Genomic DNA, 19,867 nt, shown 5'->3' with positions numbered 1-19,867 from the left:
ATGTATTGACTACAATTCCATGACTGCAAAGAAAAAAATCGATAAGCGAAACTGAATTATGAAACGTATCGAAATGGGTGGGCAATGAATTATGCCAACAGGTTAGGCCATAACGATTACAAATCAAGCGAATTTCAGCAGATTTGGTTACATTAAATAAATCATTATTAAAATCACCTACTACAATTAAGTCCTTAAAACGAACAAAGATATCACTAAAAGAATGCTCGAATAGGCTTAGATTTCCTCTAGGAAGATAAACAACGCCAATAGTCACTGAATTAGAGCCAGTATCAATTTCAATAAATAAACCTTCGCAAGAGAAATATTCAGTGCTTTTATAAATAAGTTTATATTTAATGTTTTCTGAAATATAAATGGCAACTCCACCACCTCTACACCCAGTAGGTCGATCACTTCTACATACAGAGTAACCAGGAATCCTAATAGCTTGGTCAAAAATAGTGGGATCCAACCAAGTCTCCGTAACACAAATGATATCTAATGATGCATTTCTAACCACTGCTACTAATTCATCTAGTTTGTGAGATCTATCTGAGGGACAAAGGCTTTGTGCATTAAAGTGGGCGACTTTGAGACTTTTTGAATCTTTAGAAAAAATGTGTTTGATAGAGTAGTCATTAATTATTGGACCCAAGTTAGTATTAGAAGTCATAAGAAATTAATGAAATAGTGTGTAGGAGCCGCAAAGATGTTATAGGAAAGTTATTTATAAAATTCAAAAGGATTAACATATTAAAAAAAATAACAAAGATAACAATAATACTCAAATACTAGCGCAAAAAACTAAATAAATGTAAATAGGAATAAATTTATAATAAAGAAAAAATTAATTCAAAAATTATAAAGAATACAGCACCAAGTGATTCAGTAATTTATTTTTAATGATTGTTGAAGATATAACATCTCTGGTGTAGTGATTACAACGTTGACTAGCAATCGGAAGGTTGTTGGTTCGACACTTGGCTGCGACTTGCATTTTTTTATTTATTTTTTTTTAGTAAATACATAATTTTATAAATAATTCTACTAACAAAACAACTTATTTCCTGCCAAAATGTAAAGGATTACTTTTGGGACATCGCGAACAAAAATAAGTACTTGAATAATTAGTAGACTATAATCGCCAAATTCCCATATTTTTTATATTTTATTGTAAATATTAATAAGTTAAGTAAACAAAAATGTGCTTCCATTATTTTTACGATAGTTCCAGCTACAAAAGATGAAGATGACGAAGAAAAAATTGCAAATACACTTTATCGATTAAATAAACACAACTTAAATTATTTTCGCTAACATAACGAAAGAAAAACTGCATAAAGTAACAGCTGACTCTACGATGGGTAGCCTCTACGATGGGTAGTCATCTTGACGCGATGTAGAGGCTTAAGTGCGATGATTCGCGTTGGCCATGCTGGAGGGGACAGTTTAACTTGAGTTGGCTGTCTCTGGCAGGGTCTCCCATTCCAGAAGGGCACGCGTTGAGCATGATACTAAGAACTACCCTCCCTTTGTCTGATAGCGTCTGTTCTCCTCTGGGGCGGCAGTTATCTCAACACCTGGCAGCAGGTATAAAATGCAAGTAATTGTCCATCAGGACACATGGAAGAGGATAAGGCATGCCCCATGTACCCGGTCGGGGGCTTCATAATCTCCGGGGACCCTACTCCCACAGCGATGGTTTCGGGCTGTGGTGAGTCGAATGCTACTGCAACTCAGGCTAGTCAGGTGATCACACCGGGCCAGACTAGTCTGCATGCTACTGGTGTCGCAAGAGGTCAATCTGGCATACCCAGATTGGCTGATTGTAAAAAATCCAAGGCAATAGGTGGTAGTGACCTAAGCGGCGAGGTACCTCTGGACTTCTCTCCAAGTACCTCCAAAGCCGCGAAAGCCCAAGTCGTCAAGGCGGCTAAACCCCCTGTTTCGGGTGCCTCTAAGGGGGAAGCGACTAAGTCGCCCCTCACGGATGCTTCCCATATGCCAACTGTGCGCTCAGGTCTTGTGAAGGAATCCTCCTGTCCTGAAGACGCATCACCCCTGGCCAATCCCGGCTCTGAAACTAAGCCCAGGCATAAAAACCCTGCTAGAAGGGCTGCTACCACCAGGCGTTCCGCTTACCGCTTTGGACCTCACTAAGGAGCAACAAGCTTCGCTTTCCTGGGCGAAAGCCTATATTGCTGGTCTCAAGACCGCTCCTCCTTCTGCTGAATTACCAGCGGGGCCTAAACGGCAACGTTCAGAGGAGGATACAGCGACCAAGAGCCAGCAACCGGGACCTAAACGTCCCAAAGCGGCACAAAGGTCGTTAGCTAAATCCTTTAGCGAGATTGTCAAAGACAGTCTTGTTAGGGCGGTTATCGACCGGAGTGCGAATGACGGATCCATATCTCAATTGAATTGGGATATGGTGAAGCAAAAACTGGTAGGGGTGTTTTGGAAAGTTCTCAAAGAGAACCCAGGCACTCCTCCACAATGCGATGACGCTGGTTGGTACCAGGGTCACGTAAAACTTATGTCTTGTGTAGATGAACGCTCAGCGTTGCTACTAAAGACTGCCGTCGCATCACTGGGTGAGGTTTGGCCGGGGTCTAGGCTTGAGGTGGTATCTGTGAGTGAGATACCCCGAAAGCCTAGATCCATAGCTAAAATACCAGCTGAGCCATCTAGCCCGGAGGAGATCTTGGAGATCCTTCAGTGCTGTAACCCACAGCTTCCAACTCAAGACTGGAAAGTTGTTAAGGTTACGGACGCTGAGGGCTCTTCAAGGAAAGCGATCGTTGTCCTGAATAAGGACTCTTTGGGGCCGCTAAGGAAGGCACAAGGGAAGGTCTACTATGGATTTGGTACGATCATCCTGCGTGTCTACCGTAGCGACAACAAAGGCGATACATCCTCAGGTGATGTAAAGCCCATGCTCTCGGAAGAGGGCATGGATTGCAATGACGCCACTGATCCAGCCGACACTGAAGATACCAACTCAGTCTCCGAACTAGTTGGTACATTCTTTGAACGGATGGATGAGGTGGTGGACGAGGACGCCCTCCTGAATTCTGACCAGGAGGACGCCGACGTCACTATTGTAAAAATGGAGCATGGTGAGGGTGACCCAGATAAACCTTCACCACTCTAAAGCAGCATCAGCTGCACTGCTCCTCCGAATTGCTCAGAACGGGGAGGAGCTAGTCATGGTCCAGGAACCTTGGGTCCATCAGGACCGTATCTGTGGACTATGTTTGAAGGGCTATAAGCTCTACTTCGCTAAAGGCGCAGGTAAAATTAGATCCTGTATATTGGCTAAAAGCTCTTTGAAAATCTTCATTCTGTCTGATTACAGTAATGAAGATACAGTAGCAGTCTCATGGGAAACTAATGAAGGCTGTTTGTTATGGCTGATATCCAGCTACATGGCGCATGACCACGGGGAGCATCCACCAAACGATGATATCCGTAGTGCTGTGAAAAAGGCGAATGAGTCCAGGATACCATTGGTTATCTGTGCTGACGCTAACTCGCACCACATTGTATGGGGTAGCAGCGACACCAACACAAGAGGTGAGAGTCTTTTCAGTTTCATACTTAATAGTAGTTTGGAAGTAGTTAATAGAGGTTCAGAACCTACCTTCATTGTTTCAAACAGAAGTGAGGTACTAGACTTAACACTTGTGAGTGCTGAGCACCACAGTATGATTAACAATTGGGCTGTCTCCGACGACTGCTCTTTTTCTGATCATCTATATATTGATTTCAATATCAGTGTAACTTATAGGAATGATAATACCATTCTAAATAGGAGGAAGACCAATTGGGAGTTGCAGAGTGATGTACTCTCCCGGTCTCTACCAAACCCGCCCACTATTGAAAATAGGGACGATATTGAGGTAGCAGTTGAGGCACTTACAGAAGCGTTCCAATCAGCTACTAATTTGGCCTGTAAGCCGAATATCTGCAGGGGTAGGAATAAGCCACCCTGGTGGAACCCTGAGATTGCACACGCAAGAAGGGCGTGTCGTAAATTGTTCAACGAGGCAAAGAGGCTGGGTAACTGGCCGGAATATAAGTCCTCAGTGAACCACTTTAAGAACCTTACGAGGAATTCGAAAAGGAAAGCCTGGAGGGACTTCTGTAGCGGCGTGGAAGGATCCTCTGAGACTAACCGATTACGTAAAATTCTATCAACTTCACCGGTTGTACCAAGCTATATCCAGAAACCCTGTGGTAGATGGACTCTGAATAGTAAGGAAACACTTGAGGTCCTATTAGATACTCATTTTCCAGGTTGCCTTCCAGTCGATGATGTGACTATGAATGGGGCTGCAGATTCTGTTGCTCCGGGTGATAACTCTGTTCCGATAAACAGGGATAGAATCCAATGGGCAATCAAAAGCTTCGACCCGTTTAAATCTCCAGGGCCGGATGGCATTATTCCTGCTGATCTTCAAAAGAACGAAGAAATAGTTGTACCATGGCTCATTAGCATATACACAGCGTGTATTAGATGGACCTATATCCCCACATGGTGGACGAGATGCAGAGTAGTCTTCATTCCTAAAGGTGGTAAGGCGACTCACACTAAACCAAAGGATTATAGGCCAATTAGCCTTGCATCCTTCCTGCTGAAAACCCTAGAAAGGGTGATTGACGTATATCTGAGAATGACCATTCCGTCGGAACTCATCTCTAAATCCCAACATGCCTACACCAAAGGCAGGTCTGTGGAAACAGCTCTACATTCGCTAGTTGGCTCCATTGAGGAGTCGCTAATACATAAGGAGTATTCACTTGTTGCCTTTCTCGATATTGAAGGAGCTTTTAATAATGTCAGGCCCGATGCCATCCTATCTGCGATGGATGAACTGGGAATTGATCTATGTGTTCGCCGACTAGTCGAAAAGATACTCGGTTATAGAGTCATTTGTGCTACTTTAGGTGGTGTAAGTGTTTTAAAAGTGGCCAATCTTGGAACCCCGCAGGGGGGTGTTTTATCACCACTTCTGTGGAATTTGGCTATGAATTCCCTGTTGATCAGGATGGACAACAGAAGGATCAAGACAGTCGCATATGCTGACGATGTTGCAGTTTTTATATCTGGTAAATTTCTGGATACAATATCCAGTTGTATGGAATCAGCATTAAGTACACTGAGTGAGTGGAGTATTTCATGTGGACTTAGTGTGAACCCACAAAAAACGGAACTGGTTCTCTTCACTAGGAGGTATAAGATCGATGACTTCAGACCACCTAGACTGAATGGAATCAGTCTTGAGATTAGAGATAATGCGAAGTATCTTGGCATCATTCTAGATAAAAGATTGTCCTGGAATTTGAATATTCAAAACAGGATTAACAAGGCTTATGTAGCCATCTACTCCTGTAAGAAGGCAATTGGTACAAACTGGGGTATTATGCCGAAGGGTATCAGTTGGATCTTCAAAGCAGTTGTTAAACCCATCTTGTTCTATGGAGTGTTGGTGTGGTGGCACGCCTTGGATAATGCTACTCACCGTAAGGCTGTGGAACGAGTTCTCAGGACTATTGCGATACTGATTACAGGCGCTATAAGGACTACCCCCTCTAAGGCACTTTTTACTATCCTGAACTGGTTACCAGTTGATTTGATGGTGATACAAATGGCTCTCAACTCTGCTGTGAGACTAAATGCTGGATGTTCGTGGTATGGTAAAGATCATGGGCACTCTAAGATACTGAACTACTATGGGTACTTACATAGTAATGTCGATTACTGCATCGCAAAACCATTTTTCGATATGCATTTCCATATTAGGATCCCGAATAGGGATTCATGGCAGCGCGGACTCTTACCCCCTGATGATGTCATAAGGGTATTTACTGATAGCTCAAAGAGGGGCAATAGGGTCGGTGGTGGTTTCTTTATTGAGAACTATGGGATTAAATCCTATTCCGGCTACCTAACTTCTGTACGGCTCTTCAGGCGGAAATTACGGCCATTAAACGTGCATCCAACTGGCTGAGGTTTTATCAAATATCTGGTGATATATGTATATTTACCGATAGCAAGGCTGCCGTTAAAGGAATAGCGGGTGTCTTTACGACATCTAGGTTAACCGAGGAATGCCGGGTATCCCTTAATGAGATAGCGAGACATTCTAGGATAACGCTTATATGGGTCCCTGGCCACGATGGTAATCAGGGTAATTGTATAGCTGACGAACTGGCCAAAATGGGGGCGATGATGGATGATGATGAGATCGACCCCTTTTCTGGTATTTCCCTTGCTATATGCAAGATGGCTGTTCAGCGGACACTATATGAATCTGCACAAAGCAGGTGGACCAATGAGTCTTCCTGTGTTACAACGAGGTCTACTTGGCCCGTATATGATGCCAGCAGGACGAATCTACTTATGGAATTTCGTCGTGAGCAAATAAGGCTAATTGTCTCCTTCATTACAGGACACTGTATAATTGGGACACATGCTAGGAGATTGGGCCTACGGTATAATGACTACTGTAGGAGCTGCCATAATGAAGAAGAGGATGAGACGGTGTCACACCTATTCTGTCAATGCCCGGCTCTGATAAATCTGAGGGAACGCATCTTCGGAACACCATTCCTATCATGCTTAGATGAGCTATCAAGGATAAGTCTTAGACGAATCTACTCTTTCATCAGAGAATCTGGTTGGTTTAGCCTGGAAACAACGGACGTATAATTAATACCAAGATGTTTACCCCTTGGGTATCACAATGGGATCAGTTTTGAATGGACCCAAGTGAGCTGCTTGAAGAGTGGCTACCCATGGAACCTAACCTAACCTAACAGCTGACTTCAACCGACAGCGAATGTCGTTAAAAATGTTACTGAATAGCAAATTCGATAAATTTTCGTTATATTTATTTTTTTATACGATTATCGTTATAAAAGTTAGTGAATCGCACTACAGGTCAAATTTGACCCAATGACCTTAAATGTAAAAAAAAATTATAGATATTTTTTTGGCAGATTTGTGTTTCTAAAACGTAGTTGTTGATATTTGAAATTAAATAAAATTCATAAAATATCAAAAATATCAACCACTCACTTTTAGAAAAAATTCAATTTTAATATCGAAATGGGTCGAATTTGACCCGAATACCTTGTGAACGTTAAAAGAAGTTATCAAAATTTGAATTAAAAACTATTTAAGCGTTTTAAAAAGGCTTATTTTTTGTAATTAAAATACATGTATATTAGAGTGCTCCAAAAAAATAAAATTGCGAATTTTGACCGTCCCCCCCTCTAGAATTGTTCTATGTATTGTAGAAACACATTGTGTAAAATATTAGGATGATAGGATAACGTTAACTGGTGGCGCAACGACGCTGAAGTTTTGAGGTGCATTTACAAGGGGAAAATATGCAATTTTTTCAGTTTTTGTAAAAATTTTGCCATTAAATAATGACTTTTACAATTTAATTTAAAAGAATCGAAATGTGTACGTAATTGTCGTTATAATAAGATATAAAAGACAAAAATTGGTGAAAAAATGTTAAAGTTATTAAAAAATCGCCAGGCCATTAACGTGTCTCAGGCCACTAGAACAAGAAATTTATGAACAAAATTAACATATTTTGAGAAATATTAATATAAAAGCTCATTTTTACTTAAAATATATCCATATTTACTTGTATATGAGTTTTTGTCCTCGTAGGATACCGTTAACCTATTGGCAGGTATGACCAACAAAATTAAATTTTTTTAACGGCAGTTTCAAAACTCCAATTTCAAATTTTTAAAATTTTTGTTAAACAAATTTCAGAATTTTTTGATCATCACATGGGGATTTATTGACAACATAATAGGGAATAAAAATGTGAAAAAAGTATGTCAATACCTCCTATAGTTTTTCCGTACCTGCGATATAAATTTTGCGATTTTCGAGAAAAACTAATTTTTTGGCCATATTTTGGGGAATGACCAGAATTTCCTTACTGTAATGATTTTTAAGTAAAAGCTATTCAGAATAATATAGTCCAGGTAATTTTAAATATAGTCTGAAAGTTTTACTAAAATCGGAAAACTTTAACCTTTAAATCGTGAAGGTCAAAGGTCAATTTTTTCAATATTTGGAATTCTCATGGAAAGATAGCGAAATATTATACATTTTTGGGCCGATTTTGATGAAACTTACGAAAAACATAAAATGAAGTCTAGTATTCACAATAACAGTACAAACATGGAAATTAACCCTTAATAGCACTTGGGGTCCAAATGACCCTCAACTTTTAAAATCACGAAAAACACATTAATTTTGACCCCAAGTACTCTTAAGGGTTAATTTCCATTTTTGTACTGTTATTGTGAATACTAGACTTCATTTTATATTTTTCTTAAGTTTCATCAAAATCGGCCCAAAAATATATAAAATTTCGCTATCTTTCCATAAGAAATTCCAAATATTGAAAAAATTGACCTTTGACCTTCACGATTTAAAGGTTAAAGTTTTCCGATTTTAGTAAAACTTTCAGACTATATTTAAAATTACCTGGACTATATTATTCTGAATAGCTTTTACTTAAAAATCATTACAGTAAGGAAATTCTGGTCATTCCCCAAAATATGGCCAAAAAATTATTTTTTCTCGAAAATCGCAAAATTTATATCGCAGGTACGGAAAAACTATAGGAGGTATTGACATACTTTTTTCACATTTTTATTCCCTATTATGTTGTCAATAAATCCCCATGTGATGATCAAAAAATTCTGAAATTTGTTTAACAAAATTTTTAAAAATTTGAAATTGGAGTTTTGAAACTGCCGTTAAAAAAATTAAATTTTTTTGGTCATACCTGCGAATAGGTTAACGGTATCCTACGAGGACAAAAACTCATATACAAGTAAATATGGATATATTTTAAGTAAAAATAAGCTTTTATTTTAATATTTCTCAAAATATGTTAATTTTGTTCATAAATTTCTTGTTCTAGTGGCCTGAGACACGTTAATGGCCTGGCGATTTTTTAATAACTTTAACATTTTTTCACCAATTTTTGTCTTTTATATCTTATTATAACGACAATTACGTACACATTTCGATTCTTTTAAATTAAATTGTATAAGTCATTATTTAATGGCAAAATTTTTACAAAAACTGAAAAAATTGCATATTTTCCCCTTGTAAATGCATCTCAAAACTTCAGCGTCGTTGCGCCACCAGTTAACGTTATCCTATCATCCTAATATTTTACACAACGTGTTTATACAATACATAGAATAATTCTAGAGGGGGGGACGGCCTGTACCTAGAAAGTTTTTTTCGTCCATACAATCTTGGAGCACTCTAATGTATATTCTTTATCATAAGTATACGATTTTTAATATAAAATAAAACTTATTTTCTTATTTCTAGGCGTTTTAATATTTTGCCAAAAAACTGGTTAACCGGTTATTATTAAAAACCCGAAATCGAAACCGGTTTATATTAAATTGCAATTTTTCGAAGAAACCGAAAACCGGTTTCTAAAAAATTTCGAAGAATCGATCACCCTAGTAAAAAAGCAGAAAAGCTATTTATTGACAAACATTTCAATTTCTAATGTATTTTGTTTTTAGTTGTTTGATATTGTGCTCTTTTACTGCATTACCACGCCAAGTACTCTACATTGTGAATACCGCTATAAATAACAACAATATTGTAATACAAACAATAATATCATCATGGAGCCATCATTCACTCTATCAATCAACGATGTTTTAAAAAGATGCTCAACGGATTCATGAATTTAGGGGCAATGATGAATTCGCCTTAACATCATTCCTGAGAGAGGTTGACACATTATTTGAACTTGTACAAAGTCAACCAGATGCTAAACATTACATACAAGGTATATTAATTATAAGGTAGTGTTATCAGACCAGCTGATCGTTTTTTGCTACTATGTTCATTTTTCGCCGTAGTGCATTATAAATGTCAAACTTTGTTTACATTTTGTAAATGTCAAACTTTGTTTTGCTGTTAAATTCGTTTATGCTTTAAAAACAATAATAATACTACACGAGATTAGTTTTATTTTTAAAAACATCAAATTAAATTACAAACAGATTCAAATTTATAAATATTTTTTGTTTAACAAAAATTCGCTTTGATTTATTTGTGAGCTGTTTTTGACATTTTTCCCTGACAGCCAATTCGCCTTCAAATGCAGGCACAATGTCAAACTGCATATAAAATTCGCTCGGTATTCTGAATTCGCCGATGACACTACCTTATAATTAATATACCTTGATTACATATGAATTATAATAAACAAAGTGTAAGTGTAAACCAAGCTGGGAGGAAGCAAAAGAAGCCTTAATAAGAATTTTGGAATTAAAGAATTTTACCATCAACTTTATCAAGGTGCATTTGAAGCAAAAAACATTGGTATTGTAAGTTATTATAAATACTTAAGAAATATTTTATGTAAAATCAATGGAAAAAATGAATATGACATAGAAAAACCGATAGAATTTAGCCCGTTATATATGTACAGAAAAAATTGTTTTAAAAACCTTTGTAAATAATATAAATATAAATCTAGCCTCCGTAATTGTTAATAGAAATTTAGTGAAACTAAATGATGCTTGTAACTTACTAGAAAAAGAGGGTTTGATTAGAGATGATGTTGAGGAAAAGAAAGTTAGCCTCCACAGGGCACTTCCAATAGTAGATCTTACTATAGGTAAGGACAAGATAAGGGCTCTAATCGACACCGGTTGCACTACGTCGTTACTTGATCAAGATCAATTACCAGAGTACAGACGATTGTTACTGAAGGATCCAATATCATTTACATCTTTAACTGGTAGAACAATTATAGATCAAGAAATTATTACTAATTTACAGTAGAATTTTTAATGAATGCTACAATGGCATGGAAGTTAACATCATTTAAAGGTAAAAATTTTAATGCAATTTTAGGACAAAATTTATTCAAACCACTAAATGCTATAATAAATATGAGTAATAGTTCCTTGACTATAAATAATAATAAAATTGAGTTTTTGAAAATGTGTCCATATTAATATTCAAGTTGGAGTTCTTGAATATTAATAATTTGGTTTTAGATAATATATGTAAGGAATTGAATACTGAAGAGGAACATGCAATGGATAATATATTGAATTCTTTTAAATAATTAATATATATTGAAGGACATGTCTTGGATAATACTAATATTATTGAACACCACATAAATACTACAACTGACAGACCAATTTATACACGGATGTATCGTTACCCACATATTCACGAACAGGAAATATGCAATCAAATTAATGATATGTTAGAGCAGGGTATTATAACCGAAAGCAATTCTCCATACAATAGTCCTTTGTGGATAGTTCCAAAGAAAGTAGATAATTCTGGCCAGAAAAAGTGGAGAATAGTTATAGACTACCGGGGATTAAATAACATTACTATTGATGATAAATTCCCTATACCCAACATAGAAAATATATTGGATAAATTAGGTAGAGCTCAATATTTTTCAACCACTGATTTGGCTTAGAGTTTTCACCAAATTCTTGTTAAAGAAGAAGACCGGTCGAAAAGAGCATTCTCCACGCCATACGGACATTATGAGTTTGTAAGAATCCATTTTGGGTTGAAAAATGCCCCTGTTACCTTGCAGTGACTTATAAATGGTGTTCTTCGTGATTTAATAAATAAAATATGTGTAGTATATCTGGACGATATCTTGATTTTTTTCAACGAGTTTTCAAGAACATGTTTCCAATATAAAAAGAAAAAAAGCTTTTCAACATATAACAGATGCTAGTATGAACTCTTTGGGAGCCGTTTTGCAACAAAATGGACATGTTTCACTAATAGAACTTTAAATGACCAGCTACTGAAAAAGAGCTTTTTGCAATTGTTATTTCAGACCATATTCATATGGCATGAAATTTGACATCCTTTCAGATCATCAACCATTAAAGTGGCTTTTTGTACAATCTCAAAGTAGAGAGTTGAATCCTAGACTTTATCGGTGGATATTAAAGTTGAGTGATTTCAATGTAACAGTCAATTATATAAAAGGAAGATATGGATGATGGTCTGGCGACAATTCACTCTCAAGATAAAGAATTACACGATTATATTGGTATTTTGGATACTATAATAAATATATTTAAGACTCAAATCATTCTAACTGAGAATAAAACAGTTGAATTTGAAATAAAGAATGGTAATAGGAAATATAATATTTTGCAAGGAAGAATAATAGAATTATCAGTCGTGTTTACCACTCGTTGTGAAAACAAGTATTCATTTTACAACAGCTTCTTACATCTTAAATAAAAAAAAAACAATAAACAGTTATTTCAAATCTCTTTTGTTTTCTACTTCGCTTTAATTTTGTAATTTTTGTGAGCAAATTAAAAAAAAGAAGTGCAAAAAAATAACACAAAAAAAAAATAATCCAAAATGAATGATCCTCCTGATGTAAAAAAGAAAAATTATAACGCCATAGGATTACAATATAATTTTAGCAATAAACTAGGTATTAATTCTACTGGACCTATCTACCTCATAATAAATCGTATGGAAAGTGAAAATAAGTTTTCTAATGTCTCGCCATTCCTCATTAAAAAAGCAATCGACTCCACATGTGGGGGAGAAGTAGCAGAATGCAAAAAACTACGCAATGGAACATTATTAATAAGCTAATAAACTTATCAAACTTACAGCCATGAATGCCAACATAAAAATTCAAGTTTCTGAACACAAATCTTTGAACTATTCAAAAGGAGTCATTTATTCTCCAGACTTATTTGGTATTCCCGAAGAAGAAATCCAATTAAATATGGCATGTCAAAAAGTAACCGAAGTAAAAAAGATCTTACGTAAAGAAAATGAAATCATAAAAGAAACCGGACTATTGGTTCTTACTTTTTCTGCTATTGATCTCCCTGAATATATCTATATGGGCTATCAAAAAATTTACTTGCGTCCCTACATACCACCTCCTATTAGATGCAATAACTGCCTTCACTATGGTCACCTACAAAAAACGTGCGAAAACAATAAGATATGCTACAATTGCGGTAACCCTAATCATATCAATGCCGACTCAAATGAAGTTTGTACCAATAGTTCTTGCTGCATTAATTGTAAGGAAAACAATATTGGCAATTGGAAACATTCAGCTAAAGATAAAAATTGTCCAATTTTCCTGAAAAATAAAGAAATTCAAGCAATTAGAGTTCTCCAAAAAACTTTCATGAGAAATGCTGAAAAAATCTACAATAGCAGACATTTAAAAGATAATACTACATACTCATCCGTTGCTGACTCTAATATTCATAAAAACACTCGATCTAAACTAATAAACTATGATGATTGCCTACTAACAACTTCACAAAATTTATAAACAAATACTCCAACATCAGCACCTACCAACTTCAAAGTCATCCACAATAATAAAGACCAACATGTCGATCTTACTACATTATCTCAACCAAAATCCATAATAATCGACCATATTAATCAAGCCTCCTCGTCTTCTTCCAACACCCAAAGGACTAGTGGGACCACAAAAATACTTCGCCGGAACATTTCTACCAGATTAAAAAATCAACTAAAATCCAAATACAAAAAAAAAGTAATCCTAAAATTAGCTCTAACTTAAAACGTAATACTGCCAACATAAGTGATGAAGATAGTGAGATAATGCGAGAGTAGAACTCACTCTCTCGCTTTATCCAGCCACCAGTTCTGTGGCGTTGTGGAGTACACTATAATGCATAAAACACTGTAGTGGGACTCTGCAACGCTACTGCACGGCGGCAGATAACTTTATATCCTTTTTTATATACACTAACATCTACATAGATATATTCCTTCTATATTTTTTATTCTACTTATTTATAATTTACGTTTATTTATAATGGCAGTCAATATAATTCAATGGAATATTAATGGATATACCAACAACTACAATCAACTTCAATTAATTATAAAAAAATATAGCCCGAAAATAATTTCTCTCCAAGAGACACATTTCCATTCCATTTTATATATACCAATCCCTTTAAATTACAAATGCATTTTTGTTAACTCAGCAACCCACTCCTATGGTGGCGTCGCTTTCCTTTTACATAATTCTCTTCAATATACACCCATTTCCCTCCCTACTGATATTGACTCAGTTGGAGTAATTATTCAGGCAGAAAAGAAATTTACTATAATAAATTCATATATTCCTCCTTCAAAAAATTTTAATTTATCAACAATAAGAAACATGTATGATCAATTAGATAATAATATCCTCATCACTGGGGACTTTAACAGTTGGCATTCATTATGGGGATCCACTACAAATAATTCCAGAGGAGAAATTATAGCAAACTACATCACCGAATCCAATATGGTTGTTTTTAACGACGGCTCTCCGACGCATTTCAGTACTCGACAATCATTCAGAAACATTGATTTAACGTTCGGCTCACCTTATCTAAAAATTCATTCTGAGTGGATGACTACTGAAGACCTTCATGGGAGTGATCACTTCCCTATATTAATTAAATTATTTATTCCTCCACAACCAACCTTCTATAGACCAAGACCAAAATTTATTACTGACAAAGCAGACTGGATCAAATTTAACATGTTGTCATCAAAATTTGATAAAGAACGTCCTCATAGCCACAACATCAATAAAGAAGCGTCCAATTTACAAAAAATTATAATTCAGAGCGCGAACCTTTCTATTCCGCAGTTTTAACCCAACCTTTAAAAAAAGAGTTCCATGGTGGAACAACCACTTGAATGAACTCAAAAAAGAGAAAAATAAATTTTGGCAAATTTTAAAAAGAACAATAAATAGTACTAATATCATCAACTATAAGAGAGCAGCGGCTAAATTTAAAGGAGAATTGAAGATATCCAAAAGCAAATCAATTTCAGATTTCACTTCTGAAATTAATCCGCAATCTCCATCCAAAAAAATATGGCATAACATCAGAACTTTTTGTGGCCTAAATTTACCTCAATCCATTCACACAATAGAATCTCCATACGACCCTAACTTATTTCTATCCAATAGTCAATCAATTGCTGATGGAATTGACAGAATATCATATCCTATGATAAATAATCTGAACTATAAAAATAAACAAAGACTTACTCGGCTTTATAATTTAATTTTCTCACATTTTATTCCTCACTTCTATAAAATTAGCACTATCTGCCCCATACTTAAACCTAACTCTATAAAAACTAATATACAATCTTACAGACCTATCTCATTAAATATTTGTATTTCCAAGCTCCTAGACAAAATTATAGCAAACCGGCTGTGGTGGTTTGTCACATCTAAAAACCTCATTTGTTCTCACCAATTATGATTTAGAAAAGGCAAGACTGTAACTGACGCACACCTTTACATCGATCATTTAATAACTAACTCTCTATCACATAAAAGACATTCCTCAATCATATCATTAGACTTTTCAAAGGCTTTCGATAAAATCGGAATACATACCATTATTCACCAGCTAACTGAATGGGGCATTGGCCCTAATATTTTAAGATATATTCGTAACTTCTTATCTAATAGACATATTAGAATAAAAGTCAATAAATTCTAAAATATATCCTTTATTTAACGGGATACCTCAGGGCTCTCCCCTTTCAGTTATTCTATTTTTAATTTCTTACGACAAATTAAGCAAATACTTTCTTTCTCTTAATGAATATAAATTCTGTGCATATGCCGATGATTTCTATATAATAAAAAATCTTTCTACTGAAAAACATCAAACTATAAACATTAAACCATTGATCGATTTTATTAATGATTGGTCTAAATACTCAGGAGCTGAATTATCTTTGACAAAATCTAAACACCTACACATTTGTAAAAAGAGAACATGTCATACCACAGTCTCTACAGGATCTTTCAATATAGAAAACATAGATTCCCTGAAAATATTAGGAATAATATTTAACAGGAAGTACAATTGGAAAGACCATATAAACCACATTGCAAGAGATTTAACACATAGATTAAATATAATAAAATGTATCTTCAACAAAAAATTTAACTGCAATATATATTCCATTATATCGGCGATGAAAGCTTTACTTTTATCGAAAATTCACTATGGCATCTATTTATATGGATGGTCACCCAAATCATCTTTCCGAACAATCATAACAATAGTTAATTCGGCCATAAGAATTTCTCTAGGAGCGTTTAGAACCACACCGATACAAAACATGCTATACGAAGCTAATATAGAGCCCCTCGAAATTACTAGAAACTTTAACACTTACAAACTCTTGCACAATATTATTGAACACGTCGACTCCCCTATTTTCGAAATATACCTTAATATATCCATAATGTCTATCACAAACAAAACCCAATCTATACTAGAAAAAATTTTTCAATTTGCCAGTGATAATAATCTTCCGACCAAGCCTAATGAAAAAACACTGTAACTTCTACCAAACCTCCATGGCATTTTCCAATTAATTCCCTTAACTCGTCTCTAAGCAAACACCCAAAAGCCAATACTCCACCAGATATATATCGAAAACTTTTTAAAGAAGCCACAAGTTCTTACGATAATTACACATTTTTATATACTGATGGCTCTAAAGACTCTAATAATATTTCATACAGCATAACAACTGAGAACTCCGTTATAAAAACTTCTATTCTTCCTCAGTATACAACAATATTTTCTGCTGAAATCATAGCCATATACAAAGCTCTCTATAAATTGGACAGATAAGACTTTGATTTGCACTGATTCTTTATCTTCTATCGACGCTATAAGAAATTTACACAGTAAAAATTACTATGTCAACTTTATAAAAAACTCTTTAATAAATCATTTTCTTAGAATAATTATTGTTTGGGTACCCGGACATTGTTTAATTTCCGGTAATGAATTTGCTGACTCATCGGCAAAACTTAGCCTCAAATCACCTGTTTATTTAACTGAAAATCTCAATACATCTGATATAGTTAAATATATTAAAAAATCTCTAGTACTTGATACCGATCAATGGTGGTCTAAAACATCACTTTGGTATAAAGAGATTAATCACGAAAGAGTTAATATCAGGAATTACCTTAACATAAACATTAAAGCAAATATTAATACCAAAGACTGTCAGAAATTTATACGACTTAGGCTAGGACATACATTATTAACTAAAAAACATTTAATTAATTGTGATATATCTAATCAATGTCCTTATTGCAGAACTGGCATAATATCCATCAAACATATCCTAATCCATTGTACTACATTCAATTCAACCCGTAACCATATGTTCAACATGTATCCTATTCATTTTCTTTCCAACCCTTCCATTAACAACATCAAAACTATCATTAATTTCTTAAAAGCTAATAATATTTATAAAGACATTTAAAAACACATAAATTCATGCTAAAACACTTATCGTAGTCAAATTTTATTCGTTAGTTTTAGAAAGTTGATGTTTTGGAAATATTTTAAAATGCTATTTTTATATTGTGTGTGCTATTACCTATCAGAAAATTGGGTATAATTTTAATTGCGCTTATCCACAAATAAAAAAATTGGGTAAGACTGTCAGTGCCCAGAATATCAACGCTTCATTTAAAATCGTAAAGGCACTAAAAAATAGCAAATGATACCCTACAAAGTATTAGGATTATTTAATATTAACATTTTTTTAATTTTTAAAGTTTTAATTATAATTTAATATAATTGTACGAATTTAAGTGAAATATGAATTTTGTGATGTTCTTTAATTTTCATCAATATTTTTTTAACGAATTGAGGTTTTGTTAACTTTTTTGTTGAAATACATATTTTTTGTTCCAATTAATAAAATGACTTTTAATTTTTTATATAATCACCTATTATTGCCTGTATAATTTCATAATATTTAAAAAAAAATATGTTGTACGATTTTGAGTGACACTCACTGTATATATCCTCCTTATAAGTAAGACTTTATATTTATAAATTTACTATATGTAAAATTATCCATTATTTGTATATATACAGTTAATCTAGCTGAAGGCCTTAGTTGCTATTGCTTTGTAAATAATAAGTTATCCTAATTTTAAAGTTTAAGATAACTTATAATTAAATAAATAAATAAATAGAATTATTTAAGGGAAATAATGATCTGAAATTTGTAAGAAATATCATCTGAAGATGCCAGAGAAATATCATCTGAAGATGAAACCGAGATAGATTGACCATTATCATAGAACTGAAACCTGACATTCGGGAATAAATGAGAATTATGAAGGTTTAGAGAAAATAATTTATTTTCCAAACTTAAAACTTTTGATTCAAAAATATGTAAATAACTGCGATGTATGCAGTAGGGCAAAATTTTATCGAAATCCTGTTAGGGAAAATTTTCAATTAACAGAAACTCCAACAGATATCGGACAAATCATTCATATGGATATATACACTAATTCAAAATTAAATTTTTTGACTTTTTTTTGATAAGTTTTTAAAATTTGCTACCGCTTATTATATTATAAATCGAACTAACCAAATAATTATTGAGAAAATTATGTTATATAAGTCTCAAAAAGGATATTTTAATAAGCTGGTTACCGATAATGAATTTAAAAGTGTTAACATAATAGAATACTTACGAAATGAAGGTATTGAACTTCATTTGGTAAAGCCTAATAGTCATACAGGAAATTCTGATATAGAAAGACTGCACAGTACAATCAGTGAGAAAATTAGGTTGTTAACAATTGAACAAAATCATATGAATATTAAAGATAGTAAGTAAGTCAATAGAGTTTTATAATAACAGTATCCACTCGGTTATAAAGGAAAAACCTTTTAATGTCGAATATGGTAAATGCAACAAAATCAGGATACATGAAAATATTAAAACAAATAAACAAATTTATATTGATAAAATATTCATAGTTCAAATATAAAAAGGCCGACGAAATATAATGGAATTTTAGATGTTAGACTATTATTGTCATAATGTCCTAATATTTCACAATGGTTTTTATTGTTTTCCAAGCAAAAAATGTCTTAAAATAATACTACTCTGTATGCTATGTTTATTGTGTTATCGTAACCAACTAGCAGAGACCTGCGCCGAATGCCTAAGAGTCGGTTAAGCCGAGTTGCCGAGTCGTGATATATTAGGACATTATAACAATATGACTTATAAGAGACCTTGTGAATTGACCAAGTATAATTTTCTATATTTCATCTCACGAATCATCCTGATGGTAAGGCACATGGTGGCATCGGCATTTTAATTAGGAATAGGATAGAAAAATTCTCCATAGACAGTTTGCAAGCAAACATCCAATCACTTACAATGCGGAGTTGGAGATTTAACTCTCAGCTCAATATATTGCCCCGCACGATTTTCTGTGCCTAAGGAACATTTTGAAGATCTTTTCCTGGCTTGGGCGACTACAACGCTAAGCATACATATTGGGATTACAAATTAATGAATCCCAAAAGCAGACAGCTGTATAGGACTCTAGTTGATCGAAAAAATTACTTAGATTTTATATCACATGGTCAACCTATTTATTGACCTTTTGATCCTTGAAAATACATAAGCAGCATGTATTTAACAGTGTGGGGAAGATATCAGCAATTCTATCAGAGAGTTCAGGTATTTTTCTAGTATGTCGTGCTATAAATCTGAGATTTGATGGTTCGATTCCTGCCAAAGACTCTGGGTGTATCTACAGACAAGCAAACAACAGTCCATTATCACCAAACGAGCTATAAAGCTGTGTTTCAAATAAAAGCCTTGTTAAAAATTGGTTCTTATTTGCAAAATAAACTAACTTTAGCCTTCGAAATAATATTGGTTTTGATAATT

At 34.4% G+C, this 19,867-nt stretch overlaps 1 protein-coding gene across 1 annotated transcript; it reads left to right on the top strand.

The window, feature by feature from the left end:
- Window positions 1–1,634: 1,634 nt before the first annotated feature.
- On the top strand, window positions 1,635–3,999 carry LOC135958194 (uncharacterized). The gene is made up of 2 exons (XM_065509076.1): window positions 1,635–3,297; window positions 3,362–3,999. Exon 1 carries the CDS (start codon window positions 2,432–2,434, stop codon window positions 3,155–3,157), a length of 726 nt encoding a protein of 241 aa, XP_065365148.1. The 5' UTR covers window positions 1,635–2,431; the 3' UTR covers window positions 3,158–3,297; window positions 3,362–3,999.
- The last annotated feature ends 15,868 nt before the right edge of the window (window positions 4,000–19,867 follow it).

The sequence above is a fragment of the Calliphora vicina genome, chromosome 4 (genome assembly GCF_958450345.1).
Source record: "Calliphora vicina chromosome 4, idCalVici1.1, whole genome shotgun sequence".
Classification (NCBI taxonomy): domain Eukaryota; kingdom Metazoa; phylum Arthropoda; class Insecta; order Diptera; family Calliphoridae; genus Calliphora; species Calliphora vicina.
This window is presented reverse-complemented; position numbering and strand designations above follow the sequence as displayed.

Coding starts and splice junctions, on each gene's coding strand:
- LOC135958194 (XM_065509076.1), top strand. CDS start 2,432: ATGGTGAAGCAAAAACTGGTAGGGGTGTTTTGGAAAGTTCTCAAAGAG.